This window comes from Pristiophorus japonicus, chromosome 20 (assembly GCF_044704955.1).
Source record: "Pristiophorus japonicus isolate sPriJap1 chromosome 20, sPriJap1.hap1, whole genome shotgun sequence".
In the NCBI taxonomy this organism is placed as follows: domain Eukaryota; kingdom Metazoa; phylum Chordata; class Chondrichthyes; family Pristiophoridae; genus Pristiophorus; species Pristiophorus japonicus.
Genome location: NC_091996.1, coordinates 74,728,499 through 74,753,089, shown reverse-complemented (window position 1 = coordinate 74,753,089; position 24,591 = coordinate 74,728,499). Strand labels below are relative to the sequence as shown.

Here is a 24,591-nt window from a genome sequence, read left to right as displayed (position 1 = left end):
CCAGCTTCGTGAACGTCTTTCCTCCCGCCAGCGTTGCAAAGAGGTCGTCGGCTTTTGGTAGTGGGTATTGGTCCTGCAGGGAGAAACGATTGATAGTTACTTTGTAATCGCCACAGATTCTGACGGTGCCGTCTCCCTTGAGGACTGGGACAATAGGACTGGCCCACTCGCTGAACTCGATCAGTGAAATGATGCCCTCTCGTTGTAGCCGGTCTAGCTCGATCTCTACTCTTTCTCTCATCATGTATGGTACTGCTCTCGCCTTGTGATGGATAGGTCGCGCCCCTGGAATTAGGTGGATCTGCACTTTTGCTCCTTGTAATTTCACGATGCCTGGTTCGAACAGCGAAGGAAATTTGTTCAAGACCTGCGCACACGGTGTCATCAGCGGGCGATAGCACTCGGACATCGTCCCAGTTCCAGCGTATCTTTCCCAGTCAGCTCTTGCCGAGCAGCGTGGGACCATCACCCGGTACCACTCAGAGTGTGCACCGCTCCATCGTAGGAGACCTTTACGGTAGCACTGCCGATTACAGGAATCAGTTCTTTAGTGTAAGTTCTTAGTCTCGTGCGAACTGGAGTTAAGACTGGCCTTGAGGCCTTGTTGTATCACAACCTTTCGTAAGTCTTTTTGTAAATCTGTATGTTACGATTCAAAAACAACATCACTTTGTTCACAGTACTTGTCGCAGCACTTATGTGCTGAGAGAGTTGCTTAGTATTGTTACTGGTGGCAATGAACGCCTGGGCTATCGCTATGGCCTTACTCAAGGTTGGGGTCTCTACAGTCAAAAGTTTGCGAAGTATGGTTTCGTGGCCAATGCCAAGTACGAAAAAGTCTCTGAGCATGTGCTCCAAATGTCCTTCAAATTCGCAATGTCCTGCAAGGCGTCTCAGCTCGGCGACATAACTCGCCACTTCCTGTCCTTCAGACCTTTTGTAGGTGTAGAACCGGTATCTCGCCATCAGAATGCTTTCCTTTGGGTTTAAATGCTCTTGGACCAGTGTGCACAAATCATCGTACGATTTCTCCGGGGGTTTCGCTGGAGTGAGCAGATTCTTCATGAGGCCATATGTTGGTACCCCACAGATGGTGAGGAGGATCGCTCTACGTTTGGCTGCGCTCTCTTCCCCATCTAGCTCGTTGGCCACGAAGTATTGGTCGAGTCGCTCCACAAAAGTTTCCCAATCATCTCCCTCCTTAAATTTCTCCAGGATGCCCACTGTTCTCTGCATCTTTGGGTTTGCTATCTGTATCTCGTCACCAGTTGTTGTGTATGGAGAAAGAGTCAGACTGAATCTGTGAGCTCAAAGTAAAGTGTGACCGTAGTCTTTTATTGCAGGTCTCCAGAGTGCCTCTCCAACCTGTGAAGCCTTCTTAAATACCTGTGCTCCCAAGGGATTATGAGATCTCTTGGGACTCTGGGGAATGAGCCCTCTGGTGGCTGTACAAAGTAAATACAAGTCCACATATATAACAACCCCACTTTTTAAAAAAGGAGGGAGAGAAACAGGTAATTATAGACCGGTTAGCCTGACATCGGTAATGGGGAAAATGTTGGATTCAATTATTAAAGATGTAATAGCAGCGCATTTGGAAAGCCGTGACAGGATCGGTCCAAGTCAGCATGGATTTATGAAAAGGAAATCATGCTTGAAAAGTCTTCTAGAATTTTTTGAGGATGTAACTAGTAGAGTAGACAAGGGAGAACCAGTGGATGTGGTGTATTTGGACTTTCAAAAGGCTTTTGCCAAGGTCCCACACAAGAGATTAGTGTGCAAAATTAAGGCACATGGTATTGGGGGTAATGTATTGACGTGAATAGAGAATTGGTTGGCAGACAGGAAGCAAAGAGTAGCAATAAACAGGTCCTTTTCAAAATGGCAGGCAGTGACTAGTGGAGTACCGCAGGGTTCAGTGCTGGGACCCCAGCTATTTACAATATACATCAATGATTTAGACAAAGGAACTGAGTGTAATATCTCCAAGTTTGCAGATGAGTGTCATGGTACATCAGTCATTGAAAGTTGGCATGCCGGTATAGCAGGCGGTGAAGAAGGCAAATGGCATGTTGGCCTTCATAGCTAGGGGATTTGAGTATAGGAGCAGGGAGGTCTTATGCAGTTGTACAGGGCCTTTGTAAGGCCACACCTTGAATATTGTGAACAGTTTTGGTCTCCTAATCTGAGGAAGGACATTTTTGCTATTGAGGGAGTGCAGCGAAGGTTCACTAGACTGATTCCCGGGATAGCAGGACTGACATATGAAGAAAGATTGGATCGAGTACGCTTATATCCACTGGAATTTAGAAGAATGGGAGGGGATCTCACAGAAACATATAAAATTCTGACGGGATTGGACAGGTTAGATGCAGGAAGAACGTTTCCGATGTTGGAGAAGTCCAGAACCAGGGATCACAGTCTAAGGATAAGGGGTAAGCCATTTAGGACCGAGATGAGGAGAAACTTCTTCACTCAGAGAATTGTGAACCTGTGGAATTCTCTAGTACAGAAAGTTGTTGAAGCCAGTTCGTTAGATATATTCAAAAGGGAGTTAGATGTGGCCCTTACGGCTAAAGGGATCAAGGGGTATGGAGAGAAAGCAGGAATGGGGTACTGAAGTTGCATGATCAGCCATGATCATATTGAATGGTGGTGCAGGCTCGAAGGGCCGAATGACCTACTCCTGCACCTATTTTCTATATTTCTATGACTGGTGTATAAGGACACCCAGGTCCCTCTGTACATCGACATTTCCCAAGCCATCACATTTAAATAATGCCTTGCCCTTATGTTTTTCCTACCAAAGTGGATAACTTCACACTTATCCAAGTTATATTGCATCTGCCATGTGTTTGCCCATTCACTCAACCTATCTAAATAGCCTTGCAGCATCTTTGCATTCTCCTCACAACTCACAGTCCCACCTAGTTTTGTGTCGTCAGCAAACTTGGAAATATTACATTTGGTTCCCTCATCCAAATCAATTATATATATTTTGAATAGCTGGGGCCCAAGCACTGATCCCTGTGGTACCCCACTAGTCACTCCCCGCCACCCCAAAAAAGACCCATTTATTCCTACTCTCTGTTTCCTGTCAATTAACCAAATTTCAATCCCTGCCAATACATTATCTCCAATCCTATGTGCTTTAATTTTGCACACTAACCTCTTCTGAAAATCCAAATACACTACATCCATTGGTTCTCCCTTATCTATTCTATCAATTACATCCTCAAAAAACTCCAGTAGGTTTGTCAAACATGATTTTCCTTTCATAAATCCATGTTGACTGTTTAGTGTCGTTTAATGGCTACCTCGTTTAGTACTCTGGGATGCAGATCATCAGGCCCTGGGGATTTATCTGCCTTCAGTCCCATTAGTTTCTCCAGCACTATTTTTTTACTAATAATCATTTCCTTTAATTCCTCTTGCTCACTAGACTCTTGGTTCCCTCGCATTTCTGGGACATTATTCGTGTCCTCTTCCGTGAAGACAGAACCAAAGTATTTATTTAATTGTTCTTTCATTTCCTTGTTCCCCATTATAAATTTTTCTGTTTCTGTCTGTAAAGGACCTACAGTTGTCTTCACTAATCTTTTTCTTTTTACGTACTTGTAGAAACTTTTGCAGTCGATTTTTATGTTCCTTGCAAGTTTACTCTCATACTCTATTTTTCTGCTCTTAATTAATCTCTTGGTCATTTTTTGCTGAATTCTAAACTGCTCCCAATCCTCAGGCTTGCTACTTTTTCTGGCAACTTTATATAACTCCTCTTTGGATCTAATACTATCCTTAATTTAACCATGGTTGGGCCACTTTTCCTTTTGTGTTTTTACGCCAGAAAGGAATGTAGAACTGTTGCAATTCATGCATTTGTTCCTTAACAATTGCCTATCCACCGTCATGCCTTTTAATGAATCTTCCCAATCTATCGTAGCCAATTCATTCCTCATACCTTCGTAGTTTCTTTTGTTTAGATTTACGACCCTAGTTTCGTATTGGACTACTTCACTTTCCATCTTAATAAAGAATTCAATTATGTTATGGTCACTCTTCCCAAAAGGATCCCGCACAACAAGACTGTTAATTAACCCTTTCTCATTACACAATACCCAATCTAGGATAGCCTGTTCCCTAGTAGGCTCCTCAACATACTGGTATGTAAAACCATCTCGTACACAATCCAAGAATTCATCTGCCACAGTATTATTACTAATTTGGTTTGGCCAGTCTATATGTAGATTAAAGTCACCTACGATTACTGTAGTACCCTTGCTACATGCATTTCTACTTTCCTGTTTGATGCCGTCCCTACATTACCACTACTGTTTGGAGGCCTATAGACAACTCCCACCAATGTTTTCTGCCCCTTGGTGCTCCTTCGCTCCACCCAGACCGATTCTACATCTTGATTTTCTGAGCCAATATCCTTTCTCGCTATTGCTCTGATTTCATCCTTTACTAACAACACCACACCACCCCCTCTTCCTTTTTGCCTGTCCTTCCTAAATATCCAATATCCTTGGATATTCAGTTCCCAACCCTGGTCACCCTGCAACCATGTCTCCGTAATTGCAACTGTATCGTATCCGTTTACATCTATTTGCGCTGTTAATTCGTCTACCTTATTACAGATACTTCGTGCATTCAGATACAATGCTTTTAAATTTATCTTTTTAACATTATTAGACATCTTAACATTATTTTGTACTGTAGCCGTATTTGTCTTATCGCTATTTTTTCTTACCTGGACCCTATTTGTTAGTGCACTCTTTTGTTTATATGCTGTGTCCCTTCCTGACATAATCTGGTTATCCTTACCACAATCACTTTCCTGCATTGCTTCCTTTTCTTTTCTCTTTAGCATTCTAAATTGCTCCCTACTGCGACCGTCCTTCGCCCCCCCACCCCCTTATTTAGTTTAAAGCCCCATCTACGTCCCTAGGTTATTCGGTTCACTAGAACTCTGGTCCCAGCATAGTTCAGGTGTAGTCCGTCCCTAGGAACAGCTCTCTCTTTCCCGTGTATTGGTGCCAGTGCACCATGAATCGAAACCCACTTCTCCCAAACCAATCTCTGAGCCATGCATTCATCTCCTTGATTCTATTGACCCTATGCCAATTTGCTCGTAGCTCAGGTAATAATAGAGATTATTAACTTTGTGGTTCTGCTTTTTAATTTAGTCCCTAAACTCTCTCAGCAGAACCTCTTTCTTAGTCCTACCTATGTCATTGGTACCTACATGTACCACGACAACTGGATCCTCCCCCTCCCACTCCCAGTTCTTCTCCAGCCCGGGAGAGATGTCCTTTACCCTGGCACCGGGAGGGCAACACAGCCTTCGGGACGCACACTCTCGGCTGCAGAGAACCCTATCCATCCCCTTAACTATACTGTCCCCTACTACAACCACCTGCTTCTTTACTCCCCCCATTTGAATGGCTTTCTGCACCACGGTGCCTTGGTCAGTCTGCTCATCCACCCCGCAGTCAGCACACTTGTCTTCAAGGGTTGCAAGAACCTCAAAACTATTGGATAAGTGCAATACTATACATATGTGAAGAGAAAAAGATTGGTGAAAACAAACATAGGTCCCTTGCAGTCGGACTCAGTCGGAATTAATAATGGGGAACAAAGAAATGGCTGACCAATTGAACAAATACTTTGGTTCTGTCTTCATGAAGGAGGACACAAATGACACTCTGGATGTACTAGGGGACGGAGGATTTCGTGTGACTGAGGAACTGAAGGATATCCTTATTAGGCGGGAAATTGTGTTAGGGAAATTGATGGGATTGAAGGCCGATAAATCCTCGGGATCTGCATCCCAGAGTACTTAAGGAGGTGGCCCTAGAAATAGTGAATGCATTGGTAATCATTTTCCAACAGTCTATCGATTCTGGATCAGTTCCTATGGACTGAAGGGTAACTAATGTAACACCACTTTTTTAAAAAGGAGAGAAAACGGGTAATTATAGACTGGTTAGCCTGACATCAGTAGTGGGGAAAATGTTGGAATCTATTAGTAAGGATGAAATAGCAGCACATTTGGGAAGCGGTGTCAGGATCGGTCCAAGTCAACATGGATTTATGAAAGGGAAATCATGCTTAACCAATCTTCTGGAATTTTTTGAGGATGTAACTAGTAGAGTGGACAAGGGAGAACCAGTGGATGTGATGTATTTGGACTTTCAAAAGGCCTTTGACAAGGTACCACATAAGAGATTGGTGTACAAGATCAAGGCACATGGTATTGGGGGTAATGTACTGGCGTGGATAGAGAATTGGTTGGCAGGCAGGAAGCAGAGAGTCGGGATAAATGGGTCCTTTTCGGAATGGGAGGCAGTAACTAGTGGAATACCGCAGGGCTCAGTGCTGGGACCCCAGCTCTTCACAATATACATTAATGATTTGGATGAGGGAATTGAGTGTAATATCTCCAAGTTTGCAGATGACACTAAACTGGGTGGTGGTGTGAGCTGTGAGGAGGATGCTAAGAGGCTGCAGTGTGACTTGGACAGGTTAGGAAAGTGGGCAAATGCATGGCAGATGCAGTATAATGTGGATAAATGTGAGGTTATCCACTTTGGTGGCAAAAACACGAAGGCAGAATATTATCTGAATGGTGGCAGATTAGGAAAAGGGGAGGTGCAAAGAGACCTGGGTGTCATGGTTCATCAGTCATTGAAAGTTGGCATGCAGGTACAGCAGGCGGTGAAGAAGGCAAATGGCATGTTGGCTTTCATAGCTAGGGGATTTGAGTATAGGAGCAGGGTGGTCTTACTGCAATTGTACAGGGCCTTGGTGAGACCTCACCTGGAATATTGTGTTCAGTTTTGGTCTCCTAATCTGAGGAAGGACGTTCTTGCTATTGAGGGAGTGCAGCGAAGGTTCACCAGATTGATTCCAGGGACGACTGGACTGACATATGAGGAGAGATTGGATCAACTGGGCCTTTATACACTGGAGTTGAGAATGATGAGAGGGGATCTCATAGAAACATATAAGATTCTGACGGGGCGGGACAGGTTAGATGCGGGAAGGATGTTCCCGATGTTGGGGAAGTCCAGAACCAGGGGACACAGTCTTAGGATAAGGGGTAGGCCATTTAGGACTGAGATGAGGAGAAACTTCTTCACTCAGAGAGTTGTTAACCTGTGGAATTCCCTGCCGCAGAGAGTCGTTAATGCTAGTTCATTGGATATATTCAAGAGGGAGTTAGATGTGGCCCTTACGGCTAAGGGGATCAAAGGGTATGGAGAGAAAGCAGGAAATGGGTACTGAGGGAATGATCAGCCATGATCTTATTGAATGGCGGTGCAGTCTCGAAGGGCCAAATGGCCTACTCCTGTACCTATTTTCTATGTTTCTATGTTACTACCTCCTGGATCCCCTTACCTGCTTTCACTCGCAGTCACACCCTCCTGTCCCTGACCACGTGTCAATTGTAAATTATTTAATCCAGAGGATGTGGCTGCCTCCTGGAGCAAAAGGTCCATGTAACTTTTTCCCTCCCTGATGTCTCGCGATGTCTGTAGCTTAGAAGAATGAGAGGGGATCTTATTGAAACATAAGGTTCTAAAGGGGCTTGACAGGATAGATGCTGAGAGAATGTTTCCCCTCGTGGGGGAATCTAGAACTCGGGGGCATAATTTCAGAATAAGGGGTTGCCCATTTAAAATGGAAATGAGGAGGGATTTCTTCTCTCAGAGGGTCGTGAATCTTTGGAATTCTCTGCCCCAGAGAGCTGTGGAGGCTGGGTTATTGAATATTTTTGAAGGATAAGGGAGTCAAGGGTGATGGGGAGCGGGCGGGGAAGTGGAGTTGAGGCCAAGATCAGATCAGCCATGATCTCATTAAATGGCAGAGAGGCTCGAGGGGCCAAATGGCCTACTCCTATTTCTTATGTACTTATGTAAATCTTTGATGCCCTATTCCCAATGGCCATTCCCATTCCCCATGGTACAGCTCTTATCCTTGTTTACAAATCACTCCATGGACTTCCCCCTCCCTATCTGTAATCTTTTTGAGCCCCACAACCCCCGAGATGTCTGCACTCCTCTAATTCTACCCTCTTGAGCGCCCCTGATTATAATCGCTCCACCATCGGTGGCCGTGCCTTCTGTTGCCTGGCCCCAAGCTCTGGAACTCCCTCCCTAAACCTCTCCGCATCTATACCTCTCTTTCCTCCTTTAAGATGCTCCTTAAAACCGACCTCTCTGACCAAGCTTTTGGACATCTGCGCTAATTTATTCTTATGTGACCCAGTGTAAAACTTATCCGTTTTGTCTTATAACACAGCTGTGAAGCACCATGGGACGTTTTACGACGTTAAAAGCGCTATATAAATACAAATTGTTGTTGTTGTTTGTTGTTGTTGTTACAAGTCCCGCCCCTCGGGCTCCCCGAATGGCTGAAGGACCCGTCCCCTCGCTCCCTCTTGGTTGGAAACTCCCGTCAATCAGGCTGCGGCCCCGGATCACCTGACCGTCAGCAGCTCGGCGTGGGGCGTGGGGCGCGGGGCGCGGGGCCCGGACCGGCGGATGAGGTTGGATTTCCCTTTATCCCCCCACCACTACCCAATCGTAGCGGAGGAAACTCACTGTACGTGACGGGTTACGGATACAAACTTTCCCCGGAAGGCCCCGCGCCGACTCCGCACCATCGGGTGCCAGCGCGCAGGCGCAGCTCCGGGTTTAGTGCCCTCTGGGCATGCGCAGTTATTACCCATGGTGACCGAGAGCGGGGCGCATGCGCGGACTCTCGGCTGTCAATCACCCGTCAGGCAGACCAGACTGCTGGTGAGCTCTGGGAAATCAGACAATGACAGCGCAGGAAGCCATTCAGCCCATCGTGTCTGTACTGGCCGACCAAGGGCTGCCCAGCTTAATCCCGCTCTCGGTCCCTCGCCCTACAGGTAACGGCACATCCAGGTACTGTTTAAATGTGGTGAGGGTTTCTGCCTCTACCACCCTTTCAGGCAGTGAGTTCCGGACCCCACCACCATCTGGGTGAAAACATTTCCCCTCAAGTCCCCTCTAAACCTTCTACCAATTACTTTAAATCGATGCCCTCTGGTTGTTGATCCCACTGCTAAGGGAAATATGTACTTCCTATCCACTCTAGCTAGGCCCCTCATAATTTTATCAGAGTGATTATTTGCACTAGTTTTTTCAGCGTCCTTCTGCGCCTGCGCACCTGGACTCTGATGCCAACGCATGCGCAGATGCCTCGAACCCGACAGTTGGGCTCATTGCCGCTGGAGCTGTGCCACATTGTCGTGGGGGAGTATAGATGACTGGTGGGGGTGGAGGGAGAGAGATCAGGTGGGGGTGGGGGGGAGGGAGAGAGATCGGGTGGGGGTGGGGGTGGGGGGGAGGGAGAGAGATCGGGTGGGGGTGGGGGGGAGGGAGAGAGATCGGGTGGGGGTGGGGGGGAGGGAGAGAGATCGGGTGGGGGTGGGGGGGAGGGAGAGAGATCGGGTGGGGGTGGGGGGGAGGGAGAGAGATCAGGTGGAGAGGGAGGAGGGAGAGAGATCAGGTGGAGGGGGAGGAGGAAGAGAGATCAGGTGGAGGGGGAGGAGGAAGAGAGATCAGGTGGAGGGGAGGAGGAAGAGAGAGATCAGGTGGGGGGTGGGGGAAGAGAGAGATCAGGTGGAGGGGGGGGAAGAGAGAGATCAGGTGGAGGGGAGGAGGAAGAGAGAGATCAGGTGGAGGGGAGGAGGAAGAGAGAGATCAGGTGGAGGGGGAGGAGGAAGAGAGAGATCAGGTGGAGGGGGAGGGGGAAGAGAGAGATCAGGTGGAGGGGGAGGAGGAAGAGAGAGATCAGGTGGAGGGGGAGGAGGAAGAGAGAGATCAGGTGGAGGGGGAGGAGGAAGAGAGAGATCAGGTGGAGGGGGAAGAGAGAGATCAGGTGGGGGCTGGGGGAAGAGAGAGATCAGGTGGGGTGGGAAGAGAGAGGGCTGGAGGAAGAGAGAGATCAGGTGGAGGGGGAGGGGGAAGAGAGAGATCAGGTGGAGGGGGAGGGGGAAGAGAGAGATCAGGTGGGGGCTGGGGGAAGAGAGAGATCAGGTGGGGGGGGGCAAAGAGAGAGATCAGGTGGGGGGGGGCAAAGAGAGAGATCAGGTGGGGGGGGAAAGAGAGAGATCAGGTGGGGGGGGGGAAAGAGAGAGATCAGGTGGGGGGGGGAAAGAGAGAGATCAGGTGGGGGGGGGAAGAAAGAGATCAGGTGGGGGGGGGAAGAGGGAGATCAGGTGGAGGGGGAGGAGGAAGAGAGAGATCAGGTGGAGGGGGAGGAGGGAGAGAGATCAGGTGGGGGGTGGGGGAAGAGAGAGATCAGGTGGGGGGTGGGGGAAGAGAGAGATCAGGTGGGGGGTGGGGGAAGAGAGAGATCAGGTGGGGGGTGGGGGAAGAGAGAGATCAGGTGGGGGGTGGGGGAAGAGAGAGATCAGGTGGGGGGTGGGGGAAGAGAGAGATCAGGTGGAGGGGGGGGAAGAGAGAGATCAGGTGGAGGGGGAGGAGGAAGAGAGAGATCAGGTGGAGGGGGAGGAGGAAGAGAGAGATCAGGTGGAGGGGGAGGGGGAAGAGAGAGATCAGGTGGAGGGGGAGGAGGAAGAGAGAGATCAGGTGGGGGGGGAAAGAGAGAGATCAGGTGGGGGGGGGGGGAAGAGAGAGATCAGGTGGGGGGGGAAGAGAGAGATCAGGTGGGGGGGGGGAGGAAGAGAGAGATCAGGTGGAGGGGGAGGAGGAAGAGAGAGATCAGGTGGGGGGTGGGGGAAAAGAGAGATCAGGTGGGGGGTGGGGGAAGAGAGAGATCAGGTGGAGGGTGGGGGAAGAGAGAGATCAGGTGGGGGGGGAGGAGGAAGAGAGAGATCAGGTGGAGGGGGAGGAGGAAGAGAGAGATCAGGTGGAGGGGGAGGAGGAAGAGAGAGATCAGGTGGGGGGTGGGGGAAGAGAGAGATCAGGTGGGGGGTGGGGGAAGAGAGAGATCAGGTGGAGGGGGGGAAGAGAGAGATCAGGTGGAGGGGGGGAAGAGAGAGATCAGGTGGGGGTTGGGGGAAGAGAGATCAGGTGGAGGGGGAAAGAGAGATCAGGTGGGGGGGGAAGAGAGAGATCAGGCGGGGGGGGGGAAAGAGAGAGATCAGGCGGGGGCGGGGGAAAGAGAGAGATCAGGTGGAGGGGAAGGAGGAAGAGAGAGATCAGGTGGAGGGGGAGGAGGAAGAAAGAGATCAGGTGGAGGGAGGGAAGAGAGAGATCAGGTGGAGGGAGGGAAGAGAGAGATCAGGTGGGGGGGGAAGAGAGAGATCAGGTGGGGGGGGAAGAGAGATCGGGGGGGGGGGGGAGGGGTGGGAGAGAGATCGGGGGGGGGAGGGGTGGGAGAGAGATCGGGGGGGGGAGGGGTGGGAGAGAGATCGGGGGGGGGAGGGGTGGGAAAGAGATCGGGGGGAGGGGTGGGAGAGTGATCGGGAGGGGAGGGGAGGGGTGGGAGAGTGATCGGGAGGGGAGGGGAGGGGTGGGAGAGTGATCGGGAGGGGAGGGGTGGGAGAGTGATCGGGAGGGGAGGGGTGGGAGAGTGATCGGGAGGGGAGGGGTGGGAGAGTGATCGGGAGGGGAGGGGTGGGAGAGTGATCGGGAGGGGAGGGGTGGGAGAGTGATCGGGAGGGGAGGGGTGGGAGAGTGATCGGGAGGGGTGGGAGAAAGATCGGGGTGGGGGGATTTGGGAGAGATCGGGGTGGGGGGTTTGGGAGAGAGATCGGGGCGGGAGTTTGGGAGAGAGATCGGGTGGGGGGTGGGGGAGAGATCGGTGGGGGGGAAGAGTGATCGGGAAGGGAGGGGTGGGAGAGAGATCGGGGTGGGGGGGTTTGGGAGAGAGATCGGGTGGGGGGTGTGTGGGAGAGAGAAGAGAGATCGGGGTGGGGGGAAGAGAGATCGGAGTGGGGGGGGGAAGAGAGATTGGGCGTGGGGTGGTGTGGGAGAGGGATCGGGGGTGGGTGTGGGAGAGAGATTGGGGGGGGAGAGAGATCGGGGGAGGTGAGGGAGAGGGAGATCGGGGGAGAGAGAGATCGGGGGAGGTGGTGGAGAGAGTGATCGGGGGGCAGTGGGGGAGAGAGTGATCGGGAGGCAGTGGGGGAGAGAGTGATCGGGGGGCAGTGGGGGAGAGAGAGATCGGGGGGGAGAGAGAGATCGGGGGGGTGTGGGAGAGAGATCGGGGGGGATGTGGGGGAGAGATCTATAGGGGGGAAGATCAGGGGGAGGGGCGGGGCAGAGAGATCGGGGAGCGGGGAGAGAGATCGTGGGGAGGGGGTGTGAGAGAGAGATAGGAGGGAGAGAAAGAGATTGTGGGGAGGGGGTGTGAGAGAGAGATAGGAGGGAGAGAAAGAGAGATTGTGGGGAAGGGGTGTGAGAGAGAGATAGGAGGGAGAGAAAGAGAGATCGTGGGGAGGGGGTGTGAGAGAGAGATAGGAGGGAGAGAAAGAGAGATTGTGGGGAGGGGGTGTGAGAGAGAGATAGGAGGGAGAGAAAGAGAAATCGGGGAGAGGGAGGGAAGTGAGAGCTCAGGGGGAAGATCGGGGGAGAGTGAGACCGGGAAGGGGTGGGGGGCAGAGAGAGACTGGGGCAAGAAACTGGGGGTGGGGTGAGACCATAGGGGTGGGGTGTTTGGGGGGAGAGAGAGAGTCCCAAGGGGAGTGTGGTGGGGGGGAGAGCGACAGAGAGTGAGACCTGGGGTGCGGGGGGGGAAAGAGAGAGAGAGAGAGAGAGAGTGACCGGGGTGGGGTTGTGAGTGACCTGGTGGGGGAGAGATGGGGGACGGGTGGGAAGAGAGAGTCAGGGAGGGGGGAAAAGACCAGGGTGTGGGGGGGGAGGTTTAGGGGGTCGAGAGAGACCGGGATGAGGGCGGGGTGGTCTATAGACCCCCTAACAGTAGCTACACTGCTGGATGGAGTATAAATCAAGAAATAATGGAGGCTTGTAAGAAAGGTACGGCAATAATCATGGGCGATTTTAATCTTCGTATTGATTGGACAAATCAAATTGGCCTTGAGGAAGAGTTCATAGAGTGTATTCAGGATAGTTTCCTTGAACAGTACGTTGCAGAACCAACCAAGGAGCATGCTATCTTGGAACTGGTACTGTGTAATAAGACTGGATCAATAAATTATCTTCTAGTAAAGGATCCCCTAGGAAAGTGTGATCATAGAATGGTTGAATTTCAAATTCAGTTGGAGGCTGAGAAAGTTGAAGGCAGAGTTGGCTAATGTGGACTGGGAAAATGTGTAGACAGTTGATAAACAGTGGCAGACATTGAAGGAGATATTTCATAACTCTCAACAAAAATATCCCTGGCTAACTAAGGAAGTAAGGGAGGGGAGGGTATCAAATTGAAAACAATGGCATACAAAGTTGCCAAGATTACTGGGAGGCCAGAGTATTGGGATATTTTTAAAAAACAACTGGGAAAAATAGATTGAGAGCAAACTAGCAAGAATTATAAAAACAGACCGCAAGAGCTTCTACAGGTATGTAAAAAGCAAGAGAGTAGACTGGGGAAGGGTGGGGGGAGAGGTGGGGGTGAAGAGACACCAAGGGTGGGGGCAGGAAGAGACATTAGGGGAGGAGGTGGGGGAAGGGGGATCAGGGGTGGGAGTGGGGTAAAGAGACTGGGGCGAGAGAGAGAGAGAGACTGGGAGGGGGGAGAAGAGAGTGAGAGACTGGGGGGGGGGGAAGAAAGACTGGGGGAGAGAGGAAACTCAGAAAAGACGGATCACATTCTTCCAGCCCCACCCCTTTACACCTGATTTCTCAGAAAGCTCGGTGTGTGTGACGAGGGACATGATTGGAGTGGATGAAATCCGGAAGTCACGACACTGTCACTACTTACTTCACACCCAATAAACCAGTTAACAATCCGTGACTCACACACAATGCCCCATCTATGGGGAGGGGGGGTGTAACGTCAGGAACGCGGGCTGGGATGGGGCAGGAACGTGGGCTGCGGGGAGCTCAGGAACGTGGGCTTGGTGGGAGCTCAGGAATGTGGGCTGGCGGCGGGTGGGGGGGGACGGGGGCAGGAACTTGGGCTGGGATTGGGAAGCCCTATCCTGTCGGGTTCGGAATGGCCCGAATTACATTTTCCAAGACACTCAGAACCTGGGCTGGGTGGTTCTAATTACACGTTCCAGAGAAACATCTGGGTGTCAGGTCATGTGATCATGGTGAGCCTATCGGAGACAATCAGCATTTTGCTAATGCAAATAAGCATGTCCTAATTTTATACACCTCAATTGGGTCTCCCCTCAGCCTCCTCTGTTCCAAAGAAAACAACCCCAGCCTATCCAATCTTTCCTCATAGCTAAAATTATCCACTCCCGGCAGCATCCTCGTAAATCTCGTCTGTACCCTCTCCAGGGCAATCACATCTTTCCTGTAATGCGGTGACCAGAACTGCACGCAGTACTCTAGCTGTGGCCTAACCAGTGTTTTATACAGATCAAGCATAACCCCCCCTGCTCTTATATTCCATGCCTTGGCTAATAAAGGCAAGCATCCCGAATGCCTTCTTAACCATCTTATCTACCTGTCCTGCTACCTTCAGGGATCTGTGGACATGCACTCTCTCTTCTACACTTCTCAGTGTCCTACCATTCATTGTGTATTCCCTTGCCTTGTTAGCTCTCCCCAAATTACCTCACACTTCTCCGGATTGAATTCCATTTGCCACTGTTCTGCCCACCTGACCAGTTCATTGATATCTTCCTGCAGTCTACAGCTTTCTACTTCATTATCAACCACACAGCCAATTTTTGTATTATCTGCAAACTTATTAATCATACCCCCTACATTCAAGGCTAACTCACTGACATATAAAGAAAGAAAGACTTGCATTTATATAGCGCCTTTCACGACCGCCGGACGTCTCAAAGCACTTTACAGCCAATGAAGAACTTTTGAAGTGTAGTCACTGTTGTAATGTGGGAAACGCGGCAGCCAATTTGCGCACAGCAAGCTCCCACAAACATCAATGTGATAATGACCGGATAATCTGTTCCTGTTATGTTGATTGAGGGATAAATATTGTCCAGGACACCGGGGATAACTCCCCTGCTCTTCTTCGAAATACTGCCATGGGATCATTTACATTCACCTGAGAGCAGACAGGGCCTCAGTTTAATATCTCATCCGAAAGACGGCACCTCCGACAGAGCGGCGCTCCCTCAGCACTGCACAGGAATGCCAACCTCGATTTCTGTGCTCAAGTCCCGAGAGTGGGACTTGAACCCACAACCTTCTGACTCAGGGGCGAGTGTGCTACCCACTGAGTCACAGCTGACAGGCCACAAAAAGCAAGGGACCTGGTACTGAGCCCTGCGGAATCCCACTGGAAACAGCCTTCCAGTCAGAAAAACGCCCATCAACCATTACCCGCTGCTTCCTGCCTCTGAACTAATTTTGGATCGAACTTGCCACTTTGCCCTGGATCCCATGGGCTTTTACTTTCGTGACCAGTTTGCCATGTGGGACCTTATCAAAAGCCTTGCTAAAATCCATATACACTACATCATACGCTCTGCCCTCATTGACCCTTCTTGTTACCTCCTCAAAAAATTCAATCAAGTTAGTCAAGCATGACCCCTTAACAAACCCATGCTGACTGTCCTTGATTAATCCGTGACTTTCTAAATGAAGATTTACCCTGTCCCTCAGAATTTTTCCCACCACTGAGATTAGGCTGACTGGCCTTAATTACTCGGTCTATCCCTTTCTCCCTTTCGAAACAAAGGTACCACATTAGCAGTCCTCCAATCCTCCGGCACCACACCTGTATCCGAGAGAGGACTGGAAAGAACAAGCAGTTCTGATGAAAGGTCATCAACAGGAAACGCTAACTCTGTTTCTCACTCCGCAGATGCTGCCTGACCCGCTGAGTATTTCAAGAACTTTCTGTTTGTAAAAGAAACAAGGAAGTGATTGCTGACGGAAAGAATTTTGGGTCGTCCTGCTCATATGCACCTCCCTGGCGGCAGAGGAGAATCATCGACCCGCCCCACCTCAGCCGCGCACCCGATGTTCCAACCACTGGGGTGTGTGCACTGAGCATGCTCACCTGGTGTTCCACCTGTGGGTGTGTGTGCACTGAGCATGTGCACCCAATGTTCCACCCGCGGGGTGTGTGCACTTTGAGCATGCGTGTTGCGGAACGATCAGGACGGGCACCTGTGGAGTAGGGGGGAGGGGGCGGGGCCATGAGGCGCGGGATTCCGCATCAACAGAGTACTTTCTGGAGCACGAGGGCTTGTGGGTATTGTGGCCGCCATTGCTGATCAACCTGGGCTTTCAAATCAGCTTCACTGCCCCTGGGTTGAGAAAGGGAAAATCAAACAACATTTTGTCTCTGATCCATTTCTCAACTCGTTTTACAGAGTTCTGTTGGTTACAGACAAGAGGCTCAGACCAAACATCACGTCAAGATCTGACCGAGTTACTCGATCCATTGGGACCTGACTTAGTCATCGGCCTTTGCACATGGACGGCGAGAGCAGCGATCGCAGCGCGAACAAACCGCACATGTGTTCCGTGCGTGAACGCGGATTCAGCCGATCGCCTGACCTGGCGAGACACGTGCACCGTCACGCCGGGGAGAAACTGGGTAAAGGTGGGAGCGGCGGGAAGGGAATCAGTTCCTCGTCTGTAATGGAAGTTCATCAGAGCAGTCACACTGACGAGAGGTCGTTTATATGTTCTGATTGTGGGAAGAGCTTTAAAAGCTTCAGCGATCTGTTGCGACACCAGAAAGCTCACACGGACGAGAGGCAGTTTAACTGTTCTGACTGTGGGAAGGGCTTTAAAACCCCCCGGGAACTGAAGGGACATCAGCGAGTTCACAGTGATGAGAAACCATTTAAATGTTCTGACTGTGGGAAGAGCTTTAAAAGCCCTGGGGAGCTGAAGGGACACCAGCGAGTTCACATTGATGAGAGGCCGTTTACATGTTCTGACTGTGGGAAGAGCTTTAAGATCCCCCGGGAACTGAAGTGACACCAGCTTGTTCACACTGGGGAGAAACCATTCACCTGCTCCGTGTGTGGGAAAGGATTCACTCAGTCATCCAACCTGCTGAGACACCAGCGCCTGCACACTGGGGAGAGGCTCTTTACCTGCTCCGAATGTGGGAAAGGATTCACTGAGTCATCCACCCTGAAGACACACCAACTTGTTCACAGTGACGAGAGACCCTTTAAATGTTCTGACTGTGGGAAGCGCTTTAAAAGCTCTAAGAGCCTTAAAAGACACCAGCATGTTCACACTGATCATAGAATCTAACAGCACAGAAGGAGGTGATTTGGCCCTTCATAGAAACATAGAAAATAGGTGCAGGAGTAGGCCATTCAGCCCTTCTAGCCTGCACAGCCATTCACTGAGTTCATGGCTGAACATGTTTGTGCCAGCTCTTTGATGAAGCTGTCCAATTTAGTCCCACACCCCAGCTTTATCCCCATAACCCTGCAAACTCGTCCTCTCCAAGTATATGTCCAATTGCCATTTGAAAGTTCCTATGGAACCTGATTCCACCGTCCTTTCAGATGCTGCATTCCAAATCTTAACCACCCTGTGTGTGAATACAATTCTCCTCATTTCCCCTCTAGTTCTTGTGGCAATTATTTTAAATCCGTGACTTTGGTTACCGACCCTTTTTCCAGAGGAAGCAGTTTCTCCGTATTGGCTCGATTAAAACCCCTCATCATTTTAAATATCTCTTGTTAGATCTTCCCTTCACCCTCTCTGCTCTAAGGGCAACAATCCCAGCTTCTCCAATCTCCGCATAACTGAAGTCCCCCATCCCTGGTAACATGGTAAACCTCCTCTGTCCAAGGCCGTGTCATCCTTCCTAAAGTGTGATGCCCAGAACTGTACACCCTGCAGCTGTACAGAACCCTGGTTAGCCCACACCTGGAGCACTGTGAGCAGTTCTGGGCACCAAACCTTAGGAGGGATATGTTAGCCTTGGAGGGAATACAGAGTCGGTTTTCCAGAATGATACCCGGACTCCAAGGGTTACGTTACAAGGAGAGATTACACAGATTACGGTTGTATTCCTTAGAATTTAGAAGATTAAGGGGTAATCTGATCGAAGTTTTCAGGACATAAACAGATAGGGTAGATAGAGAGAAACTATTCCCGCTGGTTGGGGGGTCTAGGACTAGGGGGCATCGTCTCAAAATTAGAGCCAGACCTTTCAGGAGTGACATTAGGAAACACTTCGACACACAAAGGGTGGTAGAAGTTTGGAACTCTCTTCCGCAAACAACAATTGATGCTGGATCACAGGACAGGAGAGTGGAGAGCGCCAGTTCAAACAGTCGCAGGACACAAGTTGGATCAATGGTCTTTGGAATGGTAATTTCCCACTGTGCCTTTTGATCTACCGGAGAATTGATTTAATGATTTAATGAGACAGCTAGAGGCTGATTTAACTTTTCAGTTACTCAAGTTCTGATTTTAAATTTACTTATAATTAATCTATATTTTAATCAATTTTGATTTAATATAATTGATCTTGATTTTACTCTTTGTATGATTGTCATCAACCTATTCGCTATATATATTGAGTTTTCCCCTGTCTGCGTGCGCACTTTGGCTGCCGCTCCGGACCCGAGCCATTCACTTCTATTTCCACTTCCTTCTCTCGCCTTTTCTTTTCTCTCTGTCCCTCCCTGACCGCTCTCTCCTGTCGTTATGACTCCTTTCATCTCTCCTCTCTCGGATACTCTTCCCGCCCAAATCCCGACCCCAACCCTTCATTACTCTGCGACCTTCCTGCTCTCCTGCCGCTGTCCCAGGTGTGACTCCCTCCAAGATAAGCCTGCAGCTTCCCTCTGTGCCTCTCTTGGCATCCTTCGGAGGGCCCATCGTGACACTCGTCGCTGCCTCCTCACGATCAGCAACCCCAACTGTCCCATCCTGCTCTCTCGCCGACCTTCCCGCCCAGCTTACCCGGGGCGGGGGGGGGGGGGGGTTGCTAATCTTGCTGATCTCCTCCTCGTCCAACTCGCTCCCCCCTCCCCCAGCGCTGACTCTGTGGACGCAGGCAGTGGATCAGCCATCACCGACCCTCGCTTGTGAACAAGGCCATGTGCTGACCGTGGATAATGGTATCGACATCATGACCCTGACAGAAGCTTGGTTGAGTGCGATGACACCGTATCTTTAAATGGAGCCTCCCCGCCTGCCTATACCTTCCACCACTTGCCCTGTTCACATCGCCATGGTGACAGTGTGGCTCTCATCACCAAATCACACCTTGGTCTGTCCCCCTACTCCTCCAGCACGTTGTCCTCCTTTCAGCATCTCACCTCATTTAAAATTCTCGTTCTCTATCACCCACCCAAGTACCATAAATATTTTATTACCGATATTTCTTCACTATTTTCCTCCCTCAGCCTCTGCATCGAGCAACTTCTCATCCGCGGTGATTTCAACCTCCATCTCAATTCACCAAGCTCTCTCTCCTGTGAGTTCACTACCCTCCGATACTCCCTTAATCTCTCCCTCCATGTAAACTCCTCAACCCATATTCACAGCCACCCCCTGGATCCAGTCATCTCCCGTGGCCTCGTTATTCCAACTGTGCCAATCACAGCTAAGGCCATCTCTGGCCACTTCCTCGGATCGCTCTCCACCCACATCCCCCTTCCACACCCAACCCTACTTCCTTCTGCATCCGCCCCTGGAAAAAACTCCCTCCAAACTCTCTTACAACTGCACTTATCAACTTCAAACTGTCCAGTCTTTGGTCCTCCATTCACCATGACAATTCTGCAGCCACCGATCTGCTCAATCACACCATCACCATCACCTTTGATGCCCTAGTCCCTATTAAAACAATTACTCTCACCCTGGCCATTCCCCCGGTACAGCCCTGATCTTCGCTCCTTCAAGTCCAAGGGGCGCAGACTTAAACAGATATGGTGGACAAATGGTTTAGCCATTCACCGCCAGATCTGGCTCGACCACATAAAGCATTATCGGGTCTTCCTCTTGTCTGTAAAAACTGCTCACTATTCCGGTTCATTGCAGAATGCAAAGATGACACCTGGCTACTATTCTCTACGGCTAACCGTCTCCTTAAACCTCTCTCCCCTGTCTCCACCACACTCACCTCCAACAACAGTGTGGGGAGCTCATGGACTTCTTTGTCTCAAAGATTGAGACCGTCCGTTCAGCTGCCTCTGCCACTTCCCTTCCTTACCCTTACCCTTACCCTAAACTTCCTGAGGCTCCACCCCTCCGCCCCAGCCCTGACCTCACATCTTTCTCAAGTTTCTCTCCGATCACCCCTCATGACCTTTCCGAGCTCATCCTGTCCAGGAGGCCCACTTCCTGCTCCCTTGACCCTATTCCCACCAAACTGCTGACCACCCAACTTCCTTTTCTGGCTCCCATGTTAGCTGACATTGTTAGCGATTCTCTCTCCTCAGGTACTGTTCCCCTCTCCTTCAAATCTGCCGTCATCACCCCTCTTAAAAACCCCAACCCTCGATCCCTCCGTCCTTGCAAACTATCGCCCCATCTCCAGCCTCCCTTTTCTCTCAAAAGTCCTTGAACGTGTTGTTGCCTCCCAAATCCGTGCCCATCTTTCCCAGAACTCCATGTTTGAATCCCTTCAATCTGGTTTTCGCCCCTGCCACAATACCGAAACGGCTCTCATCAAAGTCACAAATGGCATCCTTTGTGATGTGACAAAGGTAAACTATCCCTCCTCATCCTTCGGGACCTGTCTGCAGCCTTTGACCAGTTGACCACTCCATCTTCCTCCAACGCCTCTCCACCGTCGTCCAGCTGGGTGGGACTGCACTCGCCTGGTTCCATTCTTATCTATCTAATCGTAGCCAGAGAATCTCCTGGAACGGCTTCTCTTCCCACTCCTGAATCGTTACCTCTGGTGTCCCCCAAAGATCCATCCTTGGCCCCCTCCTATTTCTCATCAATATGCTGCCTCTTGGCGATATCATCCGTAAACACGGAGTCAGTTTCCACACGTACGCTGACGACACCCAGCTCTACCTCTCGACCCCTCCATGGTCTCTAAATTATCAGACTGCTTGCCTTACATCCAGTTCTGGATGAGCAGACTTTTTCTCCAATTAAATATTAGGAAGACCGAAGCCATTATCTTTGGACCCCGCCACAAACTGCGTTCCCTAACCACTGACTCCATCCCTCTCCCTAGCATCTATTTGAGGCTAAACCAGACTCCACACTGTTCGCAGCCCAGGCGACATATTTGACCCTGAAATGAGCTTCCGGTCACATATCCGCAGCATAACTAAAATCGCCTTTTTCCACCTCCGTAACATTGTTCGCCTCCGGCCCTGCCTCAGCTCATCCGCTGCTGAAACCCTCATCCATGCCTTTGTTACCTCTAGACTTGACTATTTCAACGCACTCCTGGCTGGCCTCCCACATTCTATCCTACGTAAACTTGAAGTCATCCAAAACTCAGCAGCCCATGTCCTAACTCGCACCAAGTCCCGTTCGCCCATCACCCTCTGTGCTCGCTGACCTACATTGGCTCCCGGTTAAACAACGCCTCGATATCAAAATTCTCATCCTTGATTACAATTCTCTCCATGGCCTCGCTCCTCCCTATCTCTGTAATCTCAGCCTCGCAACCCCACGAGATGTCTGCGCTCCTCATATTCTGCCCTCCTGAGCATCCCTGATTATAACTGCTCAACCATCAGTGGCTGTGCCTTCAGCTGCCTGGACCCCAAGCTCCGGAACTCCCTCCCTAAACCTCTCTACCTCACTTTCCTCATTTAAGACGCTTCTTAAAACCGATCTCTTTGACCTAGCGTTTGGACATCTGCCATAATTTCTTCTCGTGTGCCTTGGTGTCAAATTTATCTGTTTTGTCTTATAACACTGCCGTGAAGTGCCTTGGGACGTTTTACTATGTTAAAGGTGCTATATAAATACAAGTTGTTGTTGTAGATCAGTTGCTAATTTTAAATCTGAGATTGTTAGCTTTTTTTTAACCAAAGGTATTAAGGGATATGGGCCAAAGGCGGGTGTAGTGTTAAGTTGCAGATCAGCCATGATCTCATTAAATGGCAGAATAGGCTCGAGGGGCTGAATGGCCGACTCCTGTCCCATATTTCTAATCAGTGATTTGTAAAGGTTTAGTGTAACTTCCTTGCTTTTGTATTCAAGGGCCTTATTTGCAAAGACAAGTATCCCATATGCTTTCTGAACCACCTTCCGTGGCACTTTCAAAGATTTGTGAATATGCACCCCCAGGACCCTTTGCTCTTGCACCCCCCTCAAAATAGTACCCTTTAGCTTATACTGCCTCTCCATGTTGTTCCTCCCAAAGTGCATCACTTCACACTTGTCCTCATTTCATGGCATCTGCCACGTGTCTGCCCATTTCACCAGTCTGTCTGTGTGCTGAAATCTGCTACTATCAGCTCACCATTTACAACGTTGCCAAGTTTTGTATCATCCATAAACTTTGAAATTCTACGCCCATACCCAAGTCCAGGTCATTTATAAATAACAAGGAAAGCGATGGTGTTAATACCGACCCATGGGAGACCCCACTGCGTTCTTCCCTCCAGTCAGATAAACATCCCTCAGCACTCCAATCAGTCTCCTGTCCCAAAGCCAATTATATACCCAAATTACCATAATCCCTTTAATATCCTGTGCTTTTATTTTCCGAGTAAATGTCTTACGTAGTTCTTTATGAAATTCCTTTTGAAAGTCCATATACACATCTACTACACTACCTTCATCAACCCTCTGTTACTTCATCAAATCAGGTTAGTCAGACACGATTTGCCTTTAACAAATCCATACTGGCTGCCCCTTTTTAACCCAGGCTTCTGCAAGTGAGGATTAATTTTGTTCTTGACAATGGTCTCTAGTCGTTCATCCACCACTGATGTTAGATTGATTGGCCTGTATTTACCAGGTTCATCCCTCTCCCTTTTTTTTTCAAACAGGGTGTAATAATTTGCAATCCTCCAGTCCTCTGGCACCACTTCCATATATTCAAGAGAGATTGAAAGATTGTGGTCAGAGCTTCTGCTATCTCCACACTAGCTTCCCTCTGCAATCTGGGATGAATCCCATCAGGACCAGGCGACTTGTTAATTTGTGAGTGATGCCAACCTATTGAGTACCTTCTTTCTATCGATGTTCACCTGATCCAATTTCTCTACTCCCTCCTCCACTACTGTGACATTAACTTCATTCTCTTCTTTTGTGAAGACAGATGCTAAGTACTCATTCAGTATCTCAGCCTCTGTGTGATGCGCTCCTACTTGGTCCCTAAAAAGCACCACCATTCCTTTAACTATCCTTTTCATTTTGATACGATTTTGGGGTTTCCTTTTGTTACCTGCTAATCTTTTCTTGTATTCTCTCCTTGTCCTTATATCATTTTTCAATTTCCCCCACACTCTATTCTGCCTGGTTTTTGACTGTATTCTGGACCTGACATTTGTCATAAACCACCTTTTTCTGTTTTATTTTAACCTCCATATCCACGGAGCCCCAAAGCCCCATCTTTCCTCCTTAGAAGAATATGCTCGGTTTGCACCGGTGCATTTTATAACGTTCCCGTGAAGCGCGCTGGGACGTTTTACCGCGATATAAATATAAGTTGTTGTTGTCTGAAACGAACAATAAATTCCGCGGAGGGAAAACCCAGTATATTTACTCCCAAATATTAAATACTTTGTTCCACAGATGCACGGAGTTTCTCTGCGTTTATTCATGATTATAAAAAGTATAATTTTTTTTTATTTCAAAATATAATTAAACTCTGAGCCCGTGGGTTGTAAACAAAGAGCCTCCTGTCCAACAAGAGCCCAGGGCCCAACAAGGGGCGGTATAAAGTCGCTGCCGTGCGGCTCAGCCAATCAGCGGCGCAGGTCCCGCCCCTCGGGCTCCCCGATTGGTTGGAGGACCCGCCCCCTCGCTCCCCATTGGCCGGAAGCTCCCGTCAATCAGGCCAGGGTCACATGTTCCTGGAGCACGCTCCGCTAAACTGCAGCAGCTGCGCGCGGGCCCGGACCGGCGGCTCAGGTTGGGTTTCCCTTTATCCCCCTCCCCCCAGCGATTCGCTGCCCAATCGGAGCGGAGAAAACTCACTTTACGTCACATTTCGCCGTTCTGTCACGGACACAAACTTTCCTCAGAATGCCCCGCGCCGACTCTGCATTACAGAGACCCAGCGCGCAGGCGCAGCTCCGGGTTGGTACCCTCTGGGCATGCGCGGTTATTACCCATGGCGTGGTGCAGAGTGCGCATGCGCGGAATCTCGGCTGTCAATCACCCGTCAGGCAGACCAGGCTGCTGGTGAGCTCTGGGAAATTTACAGCACAGGAGGCCATTCAGCCCATCGTGTCTGTACTGGCCGACCCAGGGCTGCCCAGCTTAATCCCACTTTCCCACTCTAGGTCCGGAGCCCTGCAGGTTACGGCACATCCAGGTGCTTTTTAAACGTGAGGGTTCCTGCCTCTACCACCCTTTCAGGCAGTGAGTTCCAGACCCCACCACCGTCTGGGTGAAAACATTTCCCCTC

At 49.9% G+C, this 24,591-nt stretch overlaps 1 protein-coding gene and 1 long non-coding RNA gene across 3 annotated transcripts in view; one reads left to right on the top strand and one right to left on the bottom strand.

Moving 5' to 3' along the window:
• LOC139232595 (uncharacterized) overlaps positions 1 to 24,234 on the bottom strand; it is a 34,057-nt gene extending 9,823 nt beyond the window's left edge. Inside the window, exon 1 of one of the 2 annotated variants that reach the window (XR_011588043.1) lies at positions 24,159 to 24,234. This is a non-coding gene — a long non-coding RNA (uncharacterized lncRNA). Of the gene's footprint in view, positions 1 to 8,606; positions 8,698 to 24,158 lie in introns of those variants that run through there. The other variant, XR_011588044.1, reaches the window with a different exon arrangement.
• LOC139233050 (zinc finger protein 664-like) lies at positions 16,692 to 23,855 on the top strand. The gene is made up of 3 exons (XM_070863570.1): positions 16,692 to 17,015; positions 17,046 to 18,395; positions 23,006 to 23,855. Exons 1-2 carry the CDS (start codon positions 16,692 to 16,694, stop codon positions 17,319 to 17,321), a joined length of 600 nt encoding a protein of 199 aa, XP_070719671.1. The 3' UTR covers positions 17,322 to 18,395; positions 23,006 to 23,855.
• Positions 24,235 to 24,591: the final 357 nt, after the last annotated feature.